Genomic DNA, 24,826 nt, shown 5'->3' with positions numbered 1-24,826 from the left:
AAGCATATGAGGAGGTTTAAGCTTTGAAGCATTTCAGGCAGATGGAAGTTTGTGGTTGAAGACAACTTATGTGGAATTATAGGGTAGTGGTGTTCACAGCTTAAAGATTCTGTTTTAAAGTGATTTCATGTTGTAATTAAAGAGACATGGTGAAAGAAAACACAAGGAGCTGAGTTACTGAAGGCAAGGGAAGTACAGGCCAGTAGCTGCTGCTGCAAAGTGTGTCATCCAGAAGAGCTGCACCATGGATAAGAACATAACACAGAGAGTTACGTGTTACTCTTGCGGTTCGGACCTCAGCCTGCACTGCTGGCAAACGCGGATTTTCTTGGATGCATTATTAAAAGTAATATCACAATAAGTGAATCAGAAAAGTCTCTTTCATATCTGTATAACAAATCGTATTACAGTATATGCTTATCTAGAACAGAACAAAGCTGTGTCTGAATCAGCACAAAGTATTTAATATTCAGCAGCAGAAAAAAATGCTCTAATCTTTTTTTTTTTTTTACAAATAGATTTTTAGCACTCGAAGCAGAGTTCAATTATTGTGTTACCCTTTGTATAAAAGATTTATTTGTAATGCACTCCCCTTGCCATAGCTTGCTTTTTCCAAGTTTCTTCCTTGTCCAGTATTTGGTGTATTTCAGTACTGAGATCACTTTTCTCTTTGATGTTTACTGTTTCATAAGCATCTGTGAGCTTGACGCCAGTAAAGCCAAGGGAAATTTTGCAAAACAGTTTATTGTAATGCTTTGCACTTGGGGCTTATGTTAGTTAGACTATCAAAAAACATTGGTTTCATCTGAATTCCAGCACCTCTCCACAGTTAATTGACTAAATCTGTAGTACTAGTATTCTACTGGTTTTGGAAAATTCATCCAGGTTGCTTGAGCATTTCCATTATTGCTGAGGCAGTGTTGCTTTTCACAGTGTTAGTTGCCTTCTAAGGTTTGAACTTCAAAACTGTCAGTCTTTATATTGAAATTTTGTATTTGTCATCCTTAACAGAAAGGGCTATTGCAAGACATGAAGTCAGAGAGATAGAACAACGTCATACAGCAGATGGCCCCCGACAAGATGTGACACTGGATGAAGAAGATGATGTGGTGATCATTTACAATAGAGTACCTAAGACTGCCAGCACATCCTTCACAAATATTGCCTATGATCTTTGCGCAAAGAACAGATACCATGTTCTACATATCAATACAACCAAAAATAATCCTGTGATGTCTCTGCAAGATCAGGTAAGCAGCTGCATTTGGGATGGTTTTATTAAGCAGGTGGAAAGCATAGAAAACTTTTTTAGCTGTTGTAAACGTGCATGATCTGATGAAATTAACTTTGATGTCACGTTTTCCAATATAAATGGAGTTGAACATGTTTATTTTTACTTTTTGTAGAGAAGAATTAAATAATAGGCTTAGCTATTTGCTGTGCTACTGGCAGTGGTAAGTACCTGCTTATAGGAGAAAAACTAAGCTAAACAGAGACACAGCTATGGAAGTCCTGACCTTTGTTTTTTATAGCTGTGTGTAGTGCATTACTGTCTGCCTTTTGGCTCTAATAATATTTGCCTGTCATCTCCATCTGGAAGGCACGCAGTCTTAAGTGCTCTCCTCTGCATAGTGCAAGCACTGTGCTGGGCTGTCAGGGCTGCACTGCTTCTTTGATCAGGTCTAGTGAGGTCTCACAGGTGACAGAATGCAGGTAGGAAGATGTGGCTGTGAAGAACCACTGTAAGTGGGTCATTTCGTACTCGCTTTGAGCTCTAAACTAAACTCATGGCAGTCTCAGGTTAGAATTGATCATGGCTACTGCTGCATCAGATAATGAGTATTTAAAAAAGAAGACGACGGAGGGGATGAATGCTGTGTTTTTCTTGTACGTGGGGTGGGGAGTTAGGGTTTTTTGTTGTTGTTGTTTTAAAATATTTCCTTGTCATCATGACTGTACATGCAGGGAAACTAAGTCAAAGGTCTGAAACATCACTGTTCTCATCCCTGCCCATAAAGCAAATGTTGCCAAACTCTCAGTATGTGCTGCCCATCGAGTGTCAATCGCCTTTAAGTTGATATGCAGCAGCAGCAGGAGCTGTTCTGCATTGCAGCATGTCAGCACCGAGGCTTCCAGCTCCTTTAAGTGCGTGCCTACAGGCAGGAGTACTTGGAACAGCTGCTGTAGTCTGGAGGAGGGGGAAACAGATGGCAATGGGCCCTCCACTCTGTTCTATATGGGAGAGAAAGAGTGAAGTTGGGATACAATCACGGGGGCACAGACTGTACTCGGGCTGGGAGTGGGCACCTGTTTTGTGGTGATGGGGTTGTATCACTGTTGGGTTCTTGCTGTTGTGAATTTTTTTTCCTAAAGTATGCAGGTAATACTGTAATTAAATCTGGCAGTCATCATGCCCACTGTGTAGAACAAGTGCTAAAGACATGCGCCCCAAGAGCAGGGTTCACATACCACCTTCATCAGTACCACGGGGTTGAGTGCATACGCTGGTAGTGAAATACATAAACACAGCATAGAGGCAGAATTGTTTTTATTGGTGATACTGTTAGTTAAAACAAGTATCTCCCAGAGCAAGGTGAAGACTATTCTAGGCTGACATAAATAAATAGGTAAAATAGTAAGCCTTCTGGTATGTGCTATTTCTGCTATGCTTTTTCCAAACTATTCTAGTTCTGTTACAGATTTTAAGTTCTCTGCCCATATGTGGAACCTTTACTTCTTGAATGCAATCTGGGAAAAATGTCTACTTAAAATCCACTCCAAATATAAACTGTATCTGCTTTGTGGTAATCTCACAAAAGTCCCTAACACATCCATTTTAGTTTCAGATGGAACTTTTCCCAGCAGCGCTCCTTTCTTGCAGCTTGTCTGAAAGCAGGATCCTGGGATCTGCCCCTCTTTCCACAGGTTGGGCTTTTCCTTTGCAGCAAGCTCAGCACCATGTTGCATTTCTGATCTGTGTTCAATAAAATGAAGTAATTGGAATTTGTTGCTTGCATGTTTAAGTACTGACATTTTTGTCCATACAAGTATGCCTTTGTTATGGCTAACTGGATGTCATACCAGCCACACAAATTTCTGCTTCTTTGTTACATGGTGAAATTGTCATCTAATAGATTTAAAACTAAATTACTATTCTATCTTGCAGCATGTATTCTTGATATGTTGTCAGAAAAGAGAGTATGGGAACACATTTTTTTGGTACTGCTGTTGTGAACATACAAAAAACATGATAGAATTATCCTGCATTTCATTACTTCAATTTGCTGCTTGTAGTTCTTCAATATTTATCTCCTGCAGTTGCTCTCCATTTTTTCTCAATAGAGCAAGCTGAAAACATGTAATCTTACTTCCTGATGTATTCTAAAATGGTGACCTCTCAGAAGATGGCACACTTGTACTGGCTTTAGTAATATGTATTTCCTTTACTGGTGAAGGTTTCAATGACTGTCAGAAGTGGAACAGAAAGGCAGTCTGTTAGAAGTAGAAATATTGTGCTGAAATGTTGGGTGCTGAGCATTTATGAAGGGTCTAGTGCACACCAGTGACCACTGCTGCACGCATACAGTTGTATTTTTTCTTTGTAGGAATAGCTACTTGGGCCAGACAGGTATCCCGGCTTTTTACCGTGGCTGGACTGGTCAACTCCTGTCTTTTCAGCATCTCATAGAATTGCTTCACAGCTGCCCTTGCCTTGATCTTGTCATTTTTCATGGCATTCAGCCAAAGCTGTGCTGCTAGCCTCTTTCCAATGTTCCTGACCCTCTACTTCAGAGGTAACTGCAAGTTGTTAGCTTGCATTGCTGAACTCCAGTGCCTTCCCAGAAGGAGTCCAATTCAGGAATCCCATTGTGCTTGGTCTTGAAATCTAAATCATGTTTCTTGTAGTGGAGACACTGCTTGCAGTCTTTCTTGAAAACTTTTTCTACTCAAACGGGAGTGGGGGGAGGAAGGGAAATTCTCACGTGTCCTTACCAGTTTTTGTGACTGTTTGTGACTTTGTGATATTTATCATCCCAACTATTTGTAATATTAAGTCAGTTATTTTGCGATTGACAAATCTATAAGATGGAGAGAAAAGCTGGGGAATTTTCAGTATCCAAAGATCCACGTGGTACCAGGCCATCGGTAAGGTGTTAGGAACGGGTGTATGTGTCAGCCTGTAGAGAAGATTGGTTGCTGGAAGCAATTGGTGGACAGAGGTGATGGTTTACAACACCACATTGGTTTGCGTGCACAGATTTCACTTGGCTTTTTGCTCAGACCAAGTATGCTGGTCATCTTTTTTTTTTTTTTTCTTTCTCGCTGAGACTTGCTTTAAATTCTTATCATCCTAGAAACTGAATGCATTTAACTTACCTTTCTGGACATCTTACGCCCCCAGAGTACTTTTGATCTGGCTTTTTAATTCAGTGAATCTCAGCCGATTTCTCACTTACTAAAGGCTGTGAAGCAACTTTGTAGCTGATTATATAAAAGCCCCATGAAACGGCTTCACAGGAATTCCATTCACATCTATCTGAACTTTAAAGTAACCTCCAATTTTATTCAGTTGGGTTCAGTCTCTTGAAAGCTGCAGTATCTGCTGAGCCCTGAAAAGAAAAATAAAATTTATCATATTTAACAGCAAGAATCAGCAAGCTATGTTTATCTCTGCCCTAAAAATGTGTGAATCTAGACTCGTTAGGCTGCGGCCTGGAACAATTCTAACTTCTGGAATGCTGCAAACCATGGGAAATAAGGGAAAAAGCATCTCTTGCCTGCACGCTAGGTATAGGTGTTGAAAACTTGCATTCTCAGGGGCACTGTGTGTTTCTCATCTGTATCTTAAGGCAGATGTAAATGTCACATAAAACCTTCCTAGCCTTACTCTTAGCGGTGCTGGCATTAGTGCTAAAGCTAATAAAAGGCTAGAACATCCGCTTGGGTCTCTTGTTATACTACAGAAATTGTAATTTCTTCTGCAATAACCCTGCTCTGTGGTCATAAAAAAAAAAATTTCCTTAGCAAAGACATTCTAAGGCAAATGTGTTTTGTTTTTTAAAGAAGGATTACTGGCACATATAAGGTAAGATACCAGATGGTAGACCGGAGATCTAAGGCACAAGTGACCCTTGGGAATTTGCAGTTAACATTTTCTCATGTCTAGTATGTACTGAAATCTAGCTGGTACATCAGAAAACTTGCTCCTGGAAGCATAATTCAAATGTGTGCTTTTATTTGCATGCCTGATTATACAAAATACATAATATAACTGATTATCTTGCAGAGTTGTAGCAACTAACTATGATATTTTGGGGACGGGGGGGGGGAGGATGATATGTACTTTCCGTTTAAGAAACTTCCTGAGACTCTCCATTAAGAATATGTTGTCTTTAATCTTAGAAAGGAGTCATCAATGAAAGTGGGCTTTGTTTCAGTATTAGCATAGGTAGTTCAGCTGAATTCAAACTGGCATAGCTATATTATTGTATGTGCAGCAGACAAAACAAGGCAGAACGCCAGTGCAGTTTATGAAACACCACTGTATAATGCAGTGCTTTTCAGATAGGTTTACTGCAGTTTTTCATGTACAATATATGGTTTAACTAGTGAAATGCCACAGACTGTGAAACTTGTGCACTGAAAAAAGAGTGCTGTGTGTTATTAAAAACTGATATCCATTTATTTTACCTGTGTCCAAGAGTCAGTCAGTGTTTGAGGAAATAAGTAAATGAATATCAACCATGTTAAGTCCTTGATAGCAAGTTTTGCACATGTGAGGAACCAGTAACAGGCCAGTCTTGGGTTTTGGAATCTTCATTGGTTCGTGTTTGTTTCATGTTTTTGCGACACTCTGAATTCACGTAGGTCTCTCCAAAAGTAATGCCTCCTATTTATTTCCATGGAAATAACAACAGATGCAAAGAGCACAATAACACTATAGCAAATTATGAGCTATAAGACACTATTAACATAGTCACCACCATTAGCGGTGCAATGTCACCAGCAACGAACAAGAGCCTGCATGCTGTGCTTGTAAAAATCTGCACCCAGCTGTGGAGACCTGCTGTCGTCACCGCTGAAATGCACCACCCGCTGCCTCACTGTGCTCACATCCACTGTTTGGTCTCCATCAACATTCAGCAACCGGCAATGAATGTTAGTGGGTGCCATTTTTTCCTCATGGAGGAATCCAGTGACACACCTTTGCTTCATCCTCACTTTCATGTCAGACCCCATGCTGTCATTCTGCTCCTCTGCTGCCATCTGTCACACGACAACAAAACATGACAGGTTATTGGTGGGAAGGTTCAACCTCTACTGCCGTACCACCAGCATCCACCTCTGACACTGTGTGCCAACATAATAAAACAGGAAGCATTACTTTTGGAGTAGCCCTCATATTACAAATTAGAGAGGATGTTAATGTGTTGTCTTGAGCTCTCAGACTTCTGTTTTATGACTTTTTTCTTCAGTATCTTTGTTTTCTCAGTATCTTTGTTTTCATCTGTGCACTGTATAACAAAAAAGATACTATAGGTATGTTGGGAAACAAAGATCTGTCTTCTAGTTCTCACTTTCAGAAATGCTGTAGCATTGTCACACAGATCGGGCAGTACAGCTTTAGCTTTTTTATTACCCAATTCACTAGTTTTAAAGTAATTTTCAGAGCTAAATGCTTTAGCGCTAAAATATTCTGCTCACCTAATAAAGGCAAGCTATATCGGGATTTGTATGTCCCACTTGGTCATACCATCTGCTTTGGGACGTATTCCTTATTTTGGTTGTTTTTGCCTTTGAAATGTAAAGCTGTTCCTGTTTTTTATTAAGTTTACTGGTACTGGATTTATCAGCCTTTGTTTAAGGGCTAGTTCATGCTTTAACATGGAAGTTTCAGTGAGAAACTAAACTTGAGGTAACTATTCAAGGTGATAAACTGTAGATCTAGTTTACTCTTTATACATCGACAAAATTTCTGGATTACTCATGAATTGCATTTGAGAGGGGAAGCAAATAAACCATTAGATTTGCTTCACATGCCCCAGTAAAATAGGTCTAAGAACATGTCTGTAACTGTAGGATGCTGTTACTTGAAGAACTGAATACAGGCCAGACAATTCTATCAAAGGAATACTTTGCGTTTGTGCTTACAGCCATCAAAATTCTGCGTTTCTCTCAAATTATAGATAAGAGAGACTGACAAAAAGTTGTTTGCATTGTTAATGTTGTTATAGCTTTTACTGAATTGCTCTTCTGCTCGCTGTGTGCTGCTTTTGCTTAGTTTCAGATCATTAAATTGGGATTATCTAAAATGAGTCATATGTATGCTTGCAGAAGAGTTTAACTATTCAACACAAATTATTTGGTAATATTCGAAGTTACTTTAGGCCTTTTTTCTAATGCACTGTAAGCTTTTACTTAAAATAACAAGATGCCCCAACTGTGTTAGGCATAGCTTAATGTGTTCCAGCTGCACAGAAATTCTGCTGTCTGCTTTTACAGGTTCGATTTGTGAAGAATGTGACTTCCTGGAAGGAAATGAAACCAGGATTTTACCATGGACACGTATCTTATTTGGACTTTGCAAAGTATGTTACCACTATTCTATCTGTAGAAGCCGTATGACTCCATCTGGGATATTGCTGCCCTCTAGTGATGGAAATCTGACAAGTGCTAGATTTCCTAGGATGAGCAGTGTTTAGTTGGGATTTTCACGGGTGGCTTGTCTTTCTCATGTGTCCCGTGAGCTTTCCAACTCATTTCATCAAGCTCATACTTTGTGCCGCAGTAAATAAAAATTAGCTTAGGTAGATGTCAGAGGGAAAAGAAATATATTTGATAGAGAAATCAGTATGATTACAGACACTGCCTTAAGCTCATATTTAATTAGCAGAGCCATACAGAATGAGCCCCGGTAATGGGTGGGCTCAGAGTCGTCTCCCTGCTGCCAAGAGTTCATGTCTCTGCCAGCTGGAGCCCGGACAGGAGGGCCCCTCTCACTGCGGAGCGCGGGTTGGCAGGGCGGCAGCAGGAGGCGGGAATTCAGTATTGAACGTCTATCTACTTATTAACAAATATATAGCTGCTAGATTAACGGAGGCATTTCTAGAGTCAGGATAATGTGCAAATGCTTAGTATCTGTTGTGAGAGAATATTTCTGCTTCATTTCATTAAATAATTTAAAAAAAAATAATCGCTGAGAACTGAAATTGAACTGACTTTCACATCCACATCCTGCACAGGGGGGGAGGAAGCGAGCGTTAAACTTCCTCTCACCAGCATCTCTTCTGTAGATAGATTTCTGTTGTGTCATAGAGACTGACTCCTAAGAATTAGATGAGAAGCTTTGATTTCACCTTTAAAAGACGTTTTTTTTCCTCTTTTACTGTAGATTTGGTGTTAAAAAGAAACCGATTTACATAAACGTCATCAGAGATCCCATAGAACGACTAGTTTCTTATTATTACTTTCTGCGCTTTGGAGATGATTACAGACCAGGGCTACGAAGGCGAAAACAGGGGGATAAGAAGGTAAAGTACACTTTGTTATATTCGGTGTTCTGACCCAAGATAATAAAAAAACAATGTAGGAAATAGGCGCGGATCCCCTTCCGCCCCAGCACTGCCCCGCAGCCCGGGGCCACCGTGCCGCTCCCCTGGCCCCGTGCCTTTGGCGCCCCCTTCCGGCCGGCAGCGGCCGCCTCCTGCACAGGCGGGCGGGCAGCAGAACTGTCATTGAAATTACGCTGCCTGTTCTAACGTTCTAATACATTGCATTAACAACTTTCTGTTTGCTTGGTTGCTTGCTTTTTTTATTTTGTCACCAACATACAGATTTAACTTGTCCTGCAAGCGTCTCTAGTTCATTGGAAGTGAAACTGGTTTGATCTTAGGGCTTCATTGTCGTAGGATTGGGTAATGCACTTTTCCGTAGTGTTTCAGTAGAACTGTATGCTTACAGATGGTGTCATTTTTACATATATTCAATAAAAATTCAGTAAGTTCAACAGTAGACTCAAATATGGTGTCTGTAACAGTGACTGATGTAAGTTCTGATTCTGTTAAGACAGAATCACTGATAGCTCTTCATGTTAAAAGTAGGGAAGGTCAAAAATGCAGTCTCAACATTGGAAGTCAGTTGTGCCTTTACTGAGTGGAATCTCAATATTCATTTTACCATTAACCTTCCCCATCCGTACCACACCATATATGTGGGAGAGTTCTTAATTTTCTTTCTATATCTCCGTACTTGAAAAGTTATAGTTAGCTTGGCTTCAAGAACAGAGGCTGTAAAGTATTTCTTTAAGTTTCGGGATGGAGCAGTCAAGGTATGTATGGAGGAGGAGGTGGGGAAGGGGACTTCTATATCATCTTAGTTAAAAAATTATTTGCTTTCTCTTACACATTCTAAGTATAAAATACCCTCCAGGGATAAGCAAGGGAGTTATTCTTTTGATAGGGGCCCGTTCATATTTGGTATATACATTTGTAAGTTAGGAGATGCATTTATACAATTTAATTTTTAGGTAATGTTGATGTTATAAATTTGTAATGGTGGATCAGACCAGAATTTCTCTGGAGGACTATTCTAGTGAAAGCATACCAGTGTCCTGTTTTCCTAGTCAAATCATGTCTTCATCTGTGATGTGTGACGTGTACCAGCTATTTGATACTCAGAGTGCAATGCAGAACAAGACACCATGGGTTAATCCCTGCTTTGTATAGTGTCCTTACATTTTTCACATTTCCTCAGGATTTGTACCTCAAAATAAAAGCAAAGGACTCTGTCCTTGTTCTAACATGGAAGAATTAAACAAATGCATTTTTACTTTTCTGGTTTGAATAGAAAATTGTAATTATACAGAAAAAAAGAAATCTAAAAACTTGTCTATGTGATCACTTAATTGTTATTAAATTAAAAAAATATATATATCCCAGGTAAGTAGCTTGATTAAAAATATCATACAACATTATTTTATGGTGACTGAGTAAAATACTTAGAAATTCTTTACAGTGCTAATGGAGTTTTTATTGTAACTGTGTTACTGTAATTGAAACTGTGTTGCTACAGCTGCCTGCCCATGTGCCACACTATTGGAATGTTCTGTTACCCAGTGAACAACTTTCTTTCACTTCTGGTTAGTCCTTTGTGACAATATTTAAAATGTAATAGAACATAATTTGATCTAAAGCACAAATGGCACAGTGTTCCATGCTCTGAAGATCCAGCTGTTCCAGGATTACACAAGTCCTGGTGAAATTTGACGCTGTATGTTTAGTAACTTCTCTCGTAAGGGAAAAATGACAATACCAGCACTTCGTGGCTGTTTTTCTTGTTTTGGTATACAACCTTTGTGAGGGGCACAACTAAGATCCAATTGTTGATTACTCCTATTTATAAAAAGCTTTCCAAATACTATTTTAATTTGGATATATAGGTCCTCCGAATAAAATACTGGCTAGGCAAGACTTGAAAAAATTAGATTTTTTTCCCTTTCGCATCATATCTTGTGTTTTTCTGTCCCCAATAACTCTAGCAACTAACTCATCTCAACTAAGGTTGAGATGCTTGATACACATACTCAGCTCTGTGTTGTCTCTGTTCCAGACCTTTGATGAATGTGTGGCAGCTGGAGGTTCAGACTGTGCTCCAGAGAAACTTTGGCTTCAAATTCCGTTCTTCTGTGGCCACAGCTCCGAGTGCTGGTAGGGAGATAAATGTGGCTTAAGTTAGTTATGTTTGTCATCTCTCAAATACGATTTTAACAAATCTGAATGTGTAGTACTGTTGGGGAAAGCATGAAGAACTGGATGAAGTTTAGCAGAAGGTGCTTTACTAATGTATTTTCTGATGAAGGCACTTTGAAAAGCATTTTACTGAAGCAGTCTTGCAGTACTTTAAACAAGCAATATTGTAGAATACTGTATCAGCAGTGCCCTGAAGAAAAACAAATTATTTCATTTTTTAAAAAAGATTAATTTTTGCAGATGTGGAGCCCTTACATTTTTCTGTTCCAGCAGGTTACAGTATCTGTCTTTCTGAATGTGGATACTTCGTTCAAGCTCCTAGAGTCTTTGTGGAGGATGAAATATTTGAGTTCTGCACAAATTTATCTACTTAGACCTCTACTAGACATCCTGTAGTCAATGTTACACAGCAGAAACTGAAAGAAAAGCAAATAGTGTCCATCTGTCAATGCAGAATTTTTATAACATTGGGCCAGACTTTAAAGAACTGCTTAGCAAACCAAAATTAGAAAACTGCTTGCTCACATAAAATAATTGTGTTCTAGTACTATGTAACAGAGGAAATAGTAATACATTAAAAAACGAAACCAACACAGAAGTGATTTGAAGGATTCTGAGTGAAACCAAGGAGAATTATCTATCACAGGTACTGTTGATCCAAATGGAATTAATTTAACCATAAGAACAGCAAGTGATCACTTGGGAAATTATTTTTCAGTGCCTGTTTGTCAGACAGGTGGACAAGCAGGGAAAGAAAGAAGTCTGAACCTATATTTTTCACACTGCCAAGAAGTATAAAAGGAGGAAAATGTTAGTTCAGTTTCTCTTTGTTGCTCAAGAGAGAAGTCCTCCCATTAACTGCAGTGACTTTCTAGTACACAGTTAGGCTTGTAAGATGCGAGAGGGAAGGTGTGTTCTTACAGAATCATTTGTGGTATCTAACATGAAAGTGAAGAAAATGCAAATCCTCTGACAATTGCATTAATAGAGACAGTAACCATATACAGTACATTGTGAAATTTTAAATACAAGCACAGATAAGAGAAACTGGGGAGGGAAATGAAGGTAGAAATGGTTACATCTTGCCTTTCTTGTGTAAATGTCCTGTTATGAAGTAATCTCCATCTAGGGACCAAGGATTGTTAGCTTACATCAGAACTTGCTTTAATTGTCCTCTGCCATTTTAGGAATGTGGGAAGCAGATGGGCTCTGGAACAAGCCAAGTACAACCTGATTAATGAATACTTCCTCGTGGGAGTTACTGAAGAGCTTGAAGATTTCATCATGTTATTGGAGGCAGCTTTGCCCCGGTTCTTCAAGGGTGCCACTGAACTGTACCGGACAGGTATTTAAATGGTTGATTTCCGTATCCCCCTCATCCTCTTATCACTGTTTGAAATGTGAATTATTTACATGAATAGTTTTAAAACTCCATGAAGTTTGCCTCTCAGTTGACTGATGTTCCTACAGAAGAGAGGAACTCTTTAAAGAAAACTCTTATACAATTTGTAAACATTGAAGATTGGGGTCAAAGCAATTGTGCAGGTATGCCACACTTGCAAATCACAGACGCTCAAAATATATACTTAGGAAACTGGGGCAGATGTTTGTCAGAACGCTTCTGAAAGGTCTTGCAAGGGTTTCAGTTATGTGAAGTGGTTGGTAGTGGAAGATTTCTCTTTCCTAGGAAGCCCTGTTGAAATTCTGTTCTCGGTACAACCTAGTTAGCTGTGCAAAATAAGTTTTGTTTTAGTTGGGTTTTCATTTCAGAAACAGCAACAACAAAAAAGCACCTGTGTTCAGAATCAAAATTCAGATCTTCTAGTAATGAAGTGGAAGAAAAATGAATTTTGAACAAAAAACATTTGTTTTCTTGTTTAAGTGGCTTCCTTAAATTTGCTTTTATTGCAGTGATTTCAAAAACTGAAGTAATTTCTTTTTAGCTCAAGCATTTTTAAAATCAGTCACTGTTGATGCAGAAGTTTTGAAGACTGCTTCTGGATAATTTAGTTAAGGAAGACCAGGACAGAGAGAGCAAAATGATATCACATAAACTGTGAAAAGTTAACATCAAAAATTCTACACATCGTATTCAGAAATGATGAGCATGATGGTGTTTTTGTGGAGAACTCTGAATGCTGTTACGCAGTGTGTATCATAGGATTTCTCTGTCAGATTGAAGATCCATACGGCTCACAAATACTTAGTTAAATACTTAAAGCTCAGTATCTGGTTTCTGGAGATGGCCATTAGCACATGTCAGCAGAAGTGTGTAAGAACAGGACAAGCATACAACAGTCATTGCTATTGGTTATCGTCAGTTCCCAACAGTGAGCGAAATGCACTTTGGAGGATAACTTTTGTTCTTTGGAGAGTTTTTCTTCTATCAGCTGACTTTTAAAAAGTTCTCAGAAACTCGCCACAACACTCTGACAAGAATCTTGGGGGTGGGAAAAAGTGCTGAAGAATTCTAACCTGAGTCCTTTTGCCTGTTGAAACTATTTTACATCTTTGATTGGCTTTGTTACCTTTCTGTGCGCCTTTTGCCAGCGCACAGACCACTGTCCTTCACACAGTATTTGCAGTTTAGGTTCTCTGTGAATTTATTTCTTCCTACACTAAAGCATTCTCTCTGCAAGATTGTTTTATTTCCCCAAACCACTGGATTACTTGGGATACAAGGTCCAAGTACTTCTGATATCATAATGAGACGTATGCCATGTGGATGACAGCTCACTTTCTGGGAGCTGGCTGTGCAACTTACGTAGTATTGACAAAATTAACGTAATTAAATTTAATATAAAGCAACAGATAGCACTTCTTAAGGAAAGTACTGTCATCACTTTTGTCATCTTTTTCTAATGAGAGAAGTATCTGGCTCTGCAGTTTGTAAAACCCTTCACATTTGATACCAGATTAACATCTTAATAATTAATTCTGTAGGACTAATCTTGCTCCAAGTACATTACGTGGAATAATCCTGTTCCTTGAATGAAATGTTCATTCCCTGAGTTTATTAGGCTCAGAAGAAAGAATTGAAAGAACTGATTCAAAATTCATTAACATTTAGTGAGAAACTGCAATTTTCCAGCCCCCCATATTGTGTTAATAAACTCTGGATTAAGTTGTGTCACTCCAAGTGCAGTTTATCGGCGTACTGAGAGTGTAAAATTCTGTAAATAAAAGGACTGTATACATTTTTTCATCACGTGAACTTTAAAGTGAAGTTATTGCTTTCATTTTGCATTTAGGAAAGAAGTCTCATCTTAGGAAAACAACTGAGAAAAAACTTCCCACAAAAGAAACTATTGCCAAGCTACAACAGTCTGAAATCTGGAAAATGGAGAATGAGTTCTATGAATTTGCACTGGAGCAATTTCAATTTGTCAGAGCACACGCAGTTCGGGAAAAAGATGGAGAATTGTATATCCTGGCTCAAAACTTTTTCTATGAAAAGATTTACCCTAAATCAAACTAAGAACATAATACTTTTAGATTTACGGACCTAAATCTTTAGTCACATCGTCATCTTAGTCCTCAGCCATGGAAACTAGATTGCTTGTTAGACCTCCAAGATGTTTCTCTATAGGTCTGAGAAAAGTGGGCTGTGGATCACCTCCAGGGCGTTGGATACTGACTAACTCTGTTGGTAATCCAGAAGCAAAAGCTTCATTTCTTTTATCTAACTAATACTTTCAGTGGGAGTTAATACCCTTTACCTGAGGAAATCTACATTTTAATTTGGAGCAATTAACACACAGCAGTTCTAGTTGAAAATATAAAGAGAAAAAAATGCTTCTGTTAATGCTCTTTTTTATTTTCAGAGCAATTTATTTTCATTTATACTTCTGTGAAGAGGAAGTCATTTTTCCCAGCTTTCAACATGGAAATCTTGGTTGTATACTATATGAGTAGTGTTAATAACTGGTTGACATCTGTGCTTTGTTTTTGTGAATCACGTCACATGGTATTGATTGGGATGGTTACTCATGTTCTGCTGAGAAATGCTGCTGCCGCTGGAATTGCCCATATTTATATTTGTGGTTTTATTAAAAAGAAATTACAACTAATTGTTAGTGTTAGAACATCATTTCCACGTTAATATTGTAAAAAGTTAAAGAATCGGAGCAGTGGGTATTTTTGTTGCTGTTTTTTATGCCCACCACCACTTGATTGAGGTTGGGAAAACTGCCAAGAAAGTTGGTTTTGTCTGCAGTTCTAGTCGATACTTACACAGTGGTATAAAAGTAGTAAAATCAGTATAAAGTTTCTCCATGAATTCTTTGTAATTATTGTAAGCTGAGGTATTGGTGAATCCATATTATGACTCCATTAGTGAGCTGTGGTATGGTTAGGGTTTTCCTACTATTTCACTACTTTTACCTGTAGAATATTTTTACTAAGGTGCTTTATAATGTGTTTTAAAGCATTACATTTACAAAATGAGTAAAATGCTGTAAATACTGCTTATTTTATGTATTTGGACCAAAAGGTTTAAAGTAACTAGTTTGAAGTGGGGTTTTTTGCACCAGTTCTGTTACGTGTGAAGTAAAAAAGACATCACATATACTTCCTGGTTGAGTTAACTGTTGGATATTGCTGAAATGCACTTCAGTGACCTCTATGACTTTAAAACAAGAATGTTGTCCAGGGATGCTCTTTACAGAAACGTAGCTTTTACTCTTTTGTTGTATTAAGAGGAAAAGAAGAAAAATGTGATGTGTAGTCTGGTTGAGAAAGATGCAGTGAACTTGACATAATTGTATTTATGTAACTGCCTTATGTGACTATTGTAAATTTGTGAGTTGCCATTATTAACAATGTGAAACACCTGGTAGACCAAGTAGATTGAAATTTGAGAACAGATGTTTGGGGCCACTGCATTATAGCAAATGGCAGTGGAGAACTATAAGAATTTGTTTCCTATTGAATTTTCTTAAATACGAGTATTTACACATCTTACACCTGCCTTTTCTTAAAGTGCTTTTCATTGAGTTTGATAGGAGAGAAGGCACAGAGGAGACAAAGTTAGGAGGAAAAAAAAAAGGAGGATTGTAAAGGTTTTAATTCCTAAAGGATGATGCTGAATGAAGGCTTAGTTTAAAATTACCAAGTGGTGTTTCTTTAACCAGCTTGTTCTTGTAATGAAAACAAAGGAAATGGAAAATGGTCTGAAAACTGGTGTCTGCTGCCAAAAGCAACAGTCCAGTTACAGACAGGATAATGAGAGACTGTCAAGTACATCTTGAGTTTTCTTTGTTTTCTTGGATTTTCTTTTTGAATTTCAAAAATAGACCTCATTGTTCTTCCCAAATAATCAGGGAAGTTCCTTCTGGTAGCTTACCATTTAGGTAGTGTGAACCATGCATAAGATTTCCTGTTCCAGTTCTTGTCTACTGACGTCATTAATAATGCCAGTGTGCTTGGGAATAAGATGTGTTCACACATGGAAACATGTTTCCTAGCTAAAGGAAGGAGCTGAGGAGTCATACGTAAGAAGTAGCAAATGGAGATCTAAAAACTTTTATAACAAAACAGTAACTTCTTTCGAAATAAAAGAAATATTTATAATCCCAGTGAAGATTATCTACTAAGTGATAGTTTTATTTTAGATGTATTGACTAAATTGTTTTCCTTCACCATAATTTGGATTGGTTTACGTTCTTGAGTTGTCTTCAAAATTTTTTAGAAGAGCACCTTTTTAAGAGAAGCATTTACTAAGTGAAAATATGCAACGTTCACCTAAGTAATGACAAAGATATCTATACAAATACATCTGTATTGACAAGAGAACAATAGACAAAGCCTTTTCAATCTATAGAAACTGTCTATTTCATAAGCAATTTTAGAAGTTTTTTTTCTTTTTTCTTTTTTTTTTTTTTTGTTTCCCCAGGATTTAAGGTTTCGGAAAGGAGTCTTCAGTAACAGTAGAAAAATACATTTTATTTTTTACTTCTAAGAGCAATATATTTTTCATAGTCCATATACGACATTTGATTTACTTCCTGTTCTTTGCTGTGAACTGACAGGGTAGAGGTAAATGAGCTTAAGTATTTTTTAAAAAATGCTGGCTACAAATGGAGAGGTAGTCATTTTTGGTGTACTCTGAAAACTTTACTGTCCATGGAACACAGAAGGGAGGAAAACGGTCTGCTTTTATATCTAGTGCTGCCATCTAGTCAACTGTGAACTTTTTTTTGGGATCTTTTGAAATAAGAACTGTCAAACTTTGATTTCCTAAAACCAGAGAGTTTAGGAAAATGAGCGTTACGAATTATGAATAACCTGCTCTATTCATCTCCTGTTCAGAAATTGAAACAACAGTCTGTTGGTATTAAAAATATTTTGCAGTATATTAATGGAATTTCTTGTGCATTTCCCCTTAATGAGTTAATGTGAAAAGCAGCAATATATAGACTTCTGTTGTTGCAGGTTCAGTAGACTTACTATGCAGCCTCCTGAACACAGATCTTTTAACTGAAGTCACTGCAGACTCTGCACAGGAGTGAGATTTGATTTTTGGTGGGCTAAGTTCATCTGAAAGGTGCTGAAATGCTCAAAATCATAGTTGAGAGTAGATCCTGTTACACTGTTCCATACTTTTTGTACAAAACTAACATTCGGATTTTGTGCAGAATTCTAGCCCTGGTGAAACTTGTGATTGTCAGTATGAGGCAGTTGGTGCAGCTGTGCTGACAACTACACAGCCATAACTCCAGCATGCCTGGAGCACTTGAGATACACTGGGCAGTGCTGACAGGAGAGCAACAGTGTTCTTAGCTCCTTCCCATAACAACTCTAAATCCATGCAACAAGAATTTCATTCCTGTTTTCTTGTGCATCTACAAGCTGATATAATTCTAGGGTGTGGAATGTCCCATGTGCATATGTTCCAGTTCGCTCTGGATTTGTTTTCATACAGTCTTTATTGGTATACTGATCATAGCTTCATTTTCAAACACTCATGAAAATTGATTGCTCTACAATATGACAAAGGAAGAAGCAGTCCATCCAGGTCGTTTGAAATGCCTTTTTCTGGGTACCTCGCTTTTCTGAAGATACGTGGCTATATTTGTGTTCCAGGAATACACATTTCCTTGTTTATGATCTCAGAGCAGTCCTATTTTAATATCAGGGAAAATTCGGTTGTTTTCTGTTATAATTCTGTTAACATTTTCCATTAAGATTACCTAGTGTTGCTAAATGAATATGTGACAAAAGTTATATGGATGATGCTGACTGAACTGTGCTGCTTTTGCAGTCAGTGGAAAAACCTGATTCAAATGCACTGCCAATGTAGCTCTTCAAAATTAGAGCTTATTTTATGACTACTAGAGATAAAGAAACTGTAGCGCTACTGAGTTGCATGGATGCATCCTTTACCATAAGCCCATGCAACTAAGTAGCCTTTGCAGCAGTATTTATAGGAAGAGCCCTCTTCGTGAAGACTTTTCTGGAGCATAATTATAAATGTTTATACCCTCGTGCTGTCTTGTATCTACATCAGCAGCTTTCTGTAGCTTCTGTTTAAAAAAAAAAAAAAAGAGACAGGTTTGTGAGCATTTCTAAAGTAGTACTGAATGTAATTTTGAAAAACATGGATTGTTCTTCATGACTCTTTTCTTTTTAAATACACACACAGCTAAATAGTGCCTTTTTTCCTCACGATCCATGTTGAAGATGCTTGCTCCCTCTCACTCTCCGTAAATTGATTCGTTTGTGCAATACTATTCCAACTTGAAACCATTTTGTCACAGCTGTTTGAGAAATAATCTCCATTTTTCCTTATTATGCTGCCAGCTTTCTGTTGTTGAAGTATTTCAGTTGATTACCTAATGCAAATGCTCTAAAATAAAACGCCCAGTGGGAAGGGGAAAAAAAACAAAGTCTGGTGTCCTGTCTTAATATTTGTATGTCACACTCACGCAAAATGATCTTTTTCTAGAACATGTTGTCATGCAGTATCGTGAACTTCATTTGCAGCTACTGTGACTGTGGAGGGGAGGAGTGAGCTGCAGCATAGTTCATCTGTAATCATTTCATACAGCTATGACCAAATACATTTATAAATAAGTCTTTAGAATTTTCATTGGGCTTTCTGGCCAGAAACATAATGACTTTCCAGAGGGTATACATTGTGCGGGAAGTGTCAATGAAAAGTTGTTTAATATTAAAACCGAACAGAAAATTGGCATTAAAACAATGGATTGATGCATACCTGCTTCTCTGCCTGCGAGAACAAACGACATGACAGATGACTGTGGGACTGGAAGATGCTCCGTTACCGCAGTGATGAGCGCGGTGTAAGAACTTGAGCAGAATAGAAATGTGGTTTGCATTTGTAGGCAAGCACTTCAAACAAAAAAATACAGCAAGCGTGGGTACAACCCTGTTTAGGATTTCTGCTGCGTACTGTAAACATCACCCTATAAACATTCCTCGCTGCATGCACTATGGAGCTGAACAATTGTCTGTCCCAGCCAAGTTTCCTAATGCAATAGTTCCTAAATTTGTAGTTGTCAGCCATGATGATTATGAACCGTGGTGCAGTTACTCAGCATCTTCCTCTTGAGGGTTTTGCAGACTTTAAAATCCTACTTTTGCTGCAAGCAGACTTTTCCTTACTCCCGTCACTGGAAGCGATAAGTGTAATTGCTGTGTAGGAAACAAAGTCTCTGCTTCTATCAGCCAGTGGGAAGTGAAGGAAGAAATTGCCTAGCCTACATAAAGGATGTTCCAAGGTCACCGTGCCTTTTTCTGGAATGATGTAGTAAACAATATGACAGCCAACAAAATTTACAATACAAACAATCTTTTATTTAAGATGACTGTAATTGTTCCTGTCAAAGATGGAATGATGGTGGTGTTACATATAGGAGTTAGGTACTCACCGAACCTCTTTTTTTTTTTAAACTGATGCTGCCATTTGTACAAGTAATTAATCTCATCAGTTAGAGTTCATGAGAGGCGAGTGAAAGAAGGGGAAGATTTTTTTTGTTTTTCAAAGCTAGATTTTTTGAAGGTCTTGTATTTTCGTTTCATTATTTACCATTTGAGTCTTGCATTTGATTTCAGTATTATTTCCTTACTTAATAAAATACAATAAGTTGCTAGTGAATGTCAAAGCAATGTCCAGATGTTTTCTTCAAGCACAAGTCCCCTGCTATGACCTCCCCCTGGCTTCATTACCACATAACACAGATGTGGTAACTTTCAATAAGAGCTAATTTAAAGGACTAATAATACTCTTTATTAAAAAAAACCCTCTACAAAGAACACCTGTGGCCTAAAAATGAAGGCTTTGAGACCTTTCACCTTGTCATAATAACCAACTGCATCCTCATAAAAATGGAAAATACTGTGATAAACATTCTCTGCCCACTCTCTGTGTGTTTACAAGGCTTGTCCTGAATACCAGTCTGATTCGCTGCACACAGACATTAATTACTTTTTTTGTAATAAACATGGATCTCAAAATAATTGGACGGAAAACAATTGCCCATCTTCCTATTTAAAAAAAAAATATATAAAATCTCAGAGCAAAATAGATTAAAATAGTGATTGATGGGAATTGGGGTTATAGCTTAAGGATATAGGTATCACGTTCCTCTGATATTTTAAGAAAGGGATTGCTGCCTTGCTGATAGATGCATGTGTTGCTTCACCCCATAATTAATATGAACTCCTCTGTTGTTTCAAATTAAAAAGCATTGCATTTCAAACAAATTCAGCATTACTAAGGCAAAACGCTTTTCTATTTTGAGAGATAAGCATGCCTACTTTGGCATGATAATTTAAATGCCCTAATTGAACCAGAACTTCTGGACTGATGCAACAGTTACTGGAAAATATTAACCGTCTCTTTTTAAAGAAAAAAAAAAGTCTGGAGAATAATGGTCTTCTGGTCCTAAAGGCATTATTGTCTTGACAAATATTGATTACAATTTTTAGCGCAGAATAGAATTTGGCATTCTCAATCTCCTTTATTTAGAATTTAATAACTTATAATGTTGCATGACTTGGAGAATTGGCAGGGGGAAAAGGAATGCTTGACTGTTGGAGACATGTTCAGCTATAGGCTGGCTTTGTCAAGCCTGCCTCTGGGCCTCGTGTAAGGATAACTGAATAGATGGGCAACAGTTCTGTAGAGCAGTCAATATGGAAATAAAGGGCATCTGTGAAGATAACAGTAAAGAGTGGAGAGGAAAGTGCAGGCAGATATCTAAACCACAATATGAGATTGCAGTCATTCTAACGTTAACAGCTATGATGGCTATCTTTGGAGTAATTATCTGCTTTGGATCTTCAGTTCCTTCCCTAGACTAAATTAATGAATTCAAGGTTGCAACCATCAAGGCCACTGCTATTATAAGCAAGGCTTGTGCACTGATAAATGAAATCCCTCCTATTTATAACCGCAGTCCAAATACCTTTATCCAGTACTTCTTAAAGCTAAGCTATGGCTCTGGAAAAGCAGATTGTGCTGCCCAGGAGTCTTGTCTGTACTTCAAGTGTGATCCTTGCTTCTTGAAGATAAAATGGTCAGTAATGGCATCGTGGAAGTCAAATCCAAGAAGTCTGGAGGAAAGCATCCTACACATTACATGAAGCAAAAATTACACACTTTTTCTTGGTGTCCATTCAGAACAAGTTCACTGTCTCAGGCAGATTCCAGCCAGACATCTGTTAATACTAAACACTACTGCTGAGAGATGGTTGGAAACCTGACGTTTACTTTCAGCGAAAATTACCATACACAGTGCTTTTTCTACAAATTTTCTCAACAAATGTTGTGGGTTGTTTTTTCTTTCTAAGGCAAAAGGGGAATTTTTCCATTAAAAAAAAGCAAAACAGGAAAGTGCCAGTACCCCTCCCACCTCAGCAAACATTCTTTGTCAATGCTTTTTTTTCCCCAAGTGGATGGAAAAATGTGTGAGAGTATGACATCTGCATTCTGCCTCTTCCTTTTCTCAGCTGGCTCTGGGAGGTGCTGCAATAGGTTTCATTTGTTCACAAAGCCTTCCTAAGGACAAGTCTTATCTCACAGGTATTGCTGCAAGACATGAGGTCAAACTGCAACAGGGGGTTTATCAAATGCGGTGTTTACTCAGAATCACCTTTGAGAGTAGTGGTGGCAGCAGAGCTCCCTGTCCTGTGTGTCAGGCAGTGCTCACTGGTTGTTCTGAACTCTGCTGAGCACTAGTGAGCACGCACACAGCTGCTTGGATGTGTTTGCTCATTGCATCTGATGGTCACTTAATTCAGCAAGGATTTTTAACTGCCACTGTATGTTTGTTTGTTTATTTGTATTAGTCTTTGTGCAGCACAAGTGCATGACAAGCTGAGAATCAGACTGCTATAAGCAGGTTTTACTAAAAAAAGTTTTGCAGCTGGCTCTTGTAGCTGTAAACATTTTGGTTCTCCAATTCACCCAGACAGGAATGTCTTCATAGATATATATATATACATATATATATACATGTATCTATGCGTATATATTCATAGTTCTTATTCCTAAATTGTACTGGAGCGCAAATTACAAAGCCAAAAAGTCACATTCAAAGACATCTTTGGAAGCCAAGTTTGAAAACATTGTCAGTAGTCAGGAGGACTAAAGCATGCCTAGACAGATTCTCCGCTGCACTTTCAAAACCCAACTTTTTATCTGAAATACTTCTGCACCTGTTGAGCAATGCAGCTTGGGTTTTACTTGGTTCTAGTACCTAGGAAACAAAGCTGAAAGATTTTTCTGCAGAGAAATATCCTTATAGTAAAGTTTATTGCTCCTTTAGTGTTTTCCAGGACAATTGCATACCTTGTGACTGAGAGCACAGAGAAACTCTGATGTTGAGGTTAATCATAGATACCATTATGGTTATTCAAATGTATTGCAGCATTTTATGTTTTGCTTATGCATGTTGATTTAAATTCATCCATTTTCTTGCGTTTTCTCATACACGTGGAAAAAGTCATGTTTGATATCCAAAAGTGCTTTTCTCTGTATGCTATGTTGATCCTTTCAGTCTTGATAGACTGTCTTCCGTGCCAATCTCATTATGTTTATCCAACTTCAAACAGTAATTGATAACTGGAATTCTTGTTATCTAGCTCCAAAGATGCTGTAGAAGACAGAAAATGTGAATTGGGTATCACAGCCATATTCTAATATTTCTTGGAGTTTATGATATTCCACAGGCAGAAGCAATGCAAAGTTAGTGCTGGGGTAACAATGTTTGGCAATTTTTCAACCATGAAGCTTGAACTGAGGTATCTGTTAGGTTAACGTAGTTACCTAACAGATTGGTTGGTTGATTGGTTGGTGGGTTTCTTTCAGGTTGATTGTATAGTTTTTTTTCAGGTTGAGCAAATACCAGAAACTTTCTAGGAAAGTAGACTATCTAGTTTTAGCGTCTTAAATATTAACATCTACCCACAGTCTGGCATCTGAATTTGTAATTGTTGGCTTTATTCTTTTAAAACCAGCCAGAAAATTGTTTTCTGTTGCTCCTGCTTCTTGTTATGAAAACACATTTCCAACAATTTTAAAAAAATCATTTCCTCTTCACATTCTCTTTTCTAATCACATCTGCAAGAAAAATGTGAGTTAGGAACATTAATCATTTGGGAGTCTTGTATCTAAGTCTTTGAAGACAAAGTGCTGCTTCTGCTGACTGTAGACTTTTTGCCCAGGGTGGCTTCCTCTTTCCATATAAATCAAAAAATCCCGTACTGCTAATCCTCCCAAATGAGGTGGAGGGGAGTGAGAACCCTAAAGGAATCAATAGCTGTTTTTCGTATGATGTCACTGCCATAAAAAAAAGCAGGTCAGTACCAAAATGTTAAAGAGTTTGTGAAACATCATTAAAGCAATATAAATGAAAAACAAAGCCAAGTTCTCCACCTGCTCAAAGCTGGAGCAAAAAAACTACATTACTTAAAAAAAAACAATAGGACTCCACTCTGAAATCCATCCAGATTAAAGTGTTTCTTAGGGTTCTGCAGTTTGGCTTCTAAGCTGCAACAACCTATACATCAGCTTACTGTAAGAAATGCATCAAATGCTAAGTTTTATTAGCAACTTCTGCTTGTCCCCCCAATTTCTGTGAAGAATATGCAACTTATGTGCAAAACTGGCTGCTAGGTGAAGGCTTGCCCACTGAGAAGCCCAGGGGAAGTTACTTGTGGAATATTGGTGTCTGCTTCCAGGAACGGTCATTTTCCAGTCTGCCAGATGACAGTCAACATAACCGAGAAGTTTAAGCAACTTCCCTGTTGTTACCCTTCAGAGACGGATATTTCACCCAACAAGCACGAACTAGACTAACATAGATGAAGTGCATTCCTGCATCTTGCTCTTTTCATCCTTCTAGCCATCTCTGGGCATTTGTTGTCATCATCATCCATCTGCTAGAGAGAAGACTCTCCATCAGGTAAGAGCTTTCTTTTCCAATCTGGAGCAGCATGGATTCTTGTTCTTTGTAGATGACTTGGTGTAAGAAGTGTCAGTACTATTGCACATAAATAATTTTATTGGCACATAAATCAATAGTATTGCAGATCAAAAGAAAACCAGTATTGGTAAGCAGTATCGGCATGTGGCTCCCATAATACCCAATGGATGGCATTTAATAGAGTCCACTTAATCTTTTGCAGTCTTTTTATTAGAAAAGCTGGTGGTTATCCATATTAGAGATGAGGCACTGAAGCACGAGTGAGATTTATCTGTCCTGAGGATCTTCCTCACCTCCTCCTGCCCGCATGCGGGCTCAGCCCCAGCCCTGGGCAGGGATCCTCTGCTGCTCCAGCAGGGATGTGCTATGCAGGAGTGGGAGTGGCCTGGCTGGATTCCCTCTTCTGTTGGCCATCAGGTACGAGAGCAGCTGGGTTGTGGCCCGGTGAGTATGTCTGTCGGGAATGGTTTGATACTGAAATGCCATGCTGAAATAGCGAGTTTAGGAGAACAGGCTTTTCATTGCACTCCTAAACCGGGAGTGTGGTGCCTGGAAATGGAGCAAGAATGTTGGTGTAGGTGAATTGCCTTCAGTTATTCAAGAACACTGTGGAGGAGCTAAGAATTA

At 38.3% G+C, this 24,826-nt stretch overlaps 1 protein-coding gene and 1 long non-coding RNA gene across 2 annotated transcripts in view; both read left to right on the top strand.

The window, feature by feature from the left end:
* HS2ST1 (heparan sulfate 2-O-sulfotransferase 1) lies at positions 1,012-18,634 on the top strand (the record flags this gene model as incomplete). The annotated part of the gene is given in 6 exon segments (XM_021404638.1): positions 1,012-1,250; positions 7,504-7,589; positions 8,393-8,531; positions 10,609-10,706; positions 11,936-12,093; positions 14,000-18,634. Coding segments are annotated over 6 exon segments (947 nt in total), but the record flags the coding sequence as incomplete, so codon positions are not given.
* LOC110402254 overlaps positions 23,814-24,826 on the top strand; it is an 86,601-nt gene continuing 85,588 nt past the window's right edge. The window contains exon 1 of the long non-coding RNA XR_002440993.1: positions 23,814-24,178. This is a non-coding gene — a long non-coding RNA (uncharacterized LOC110402254). The remainder of the gene's footprint in view (positions 24,179-24,826) is intronic.

This window comes from Numida meleagris, chromosome 7, assembly GCF_002078875.1.
Source record: "Numida meleagris isolate 19003 breed g44 Domestic line chromosome 7, NumMel1.0, whole genome shotgun sequence".
NCBI lineage: Eukaryota > Metazoa > Chordata > Aves > Galliformes > Numididae > Numida > Numida meleagris.
The sequence above is the reverse complement of the archived record's forward strand: the minus strand, read 5'-3'. Positions and strand labels throughout refer to the sequence as shown.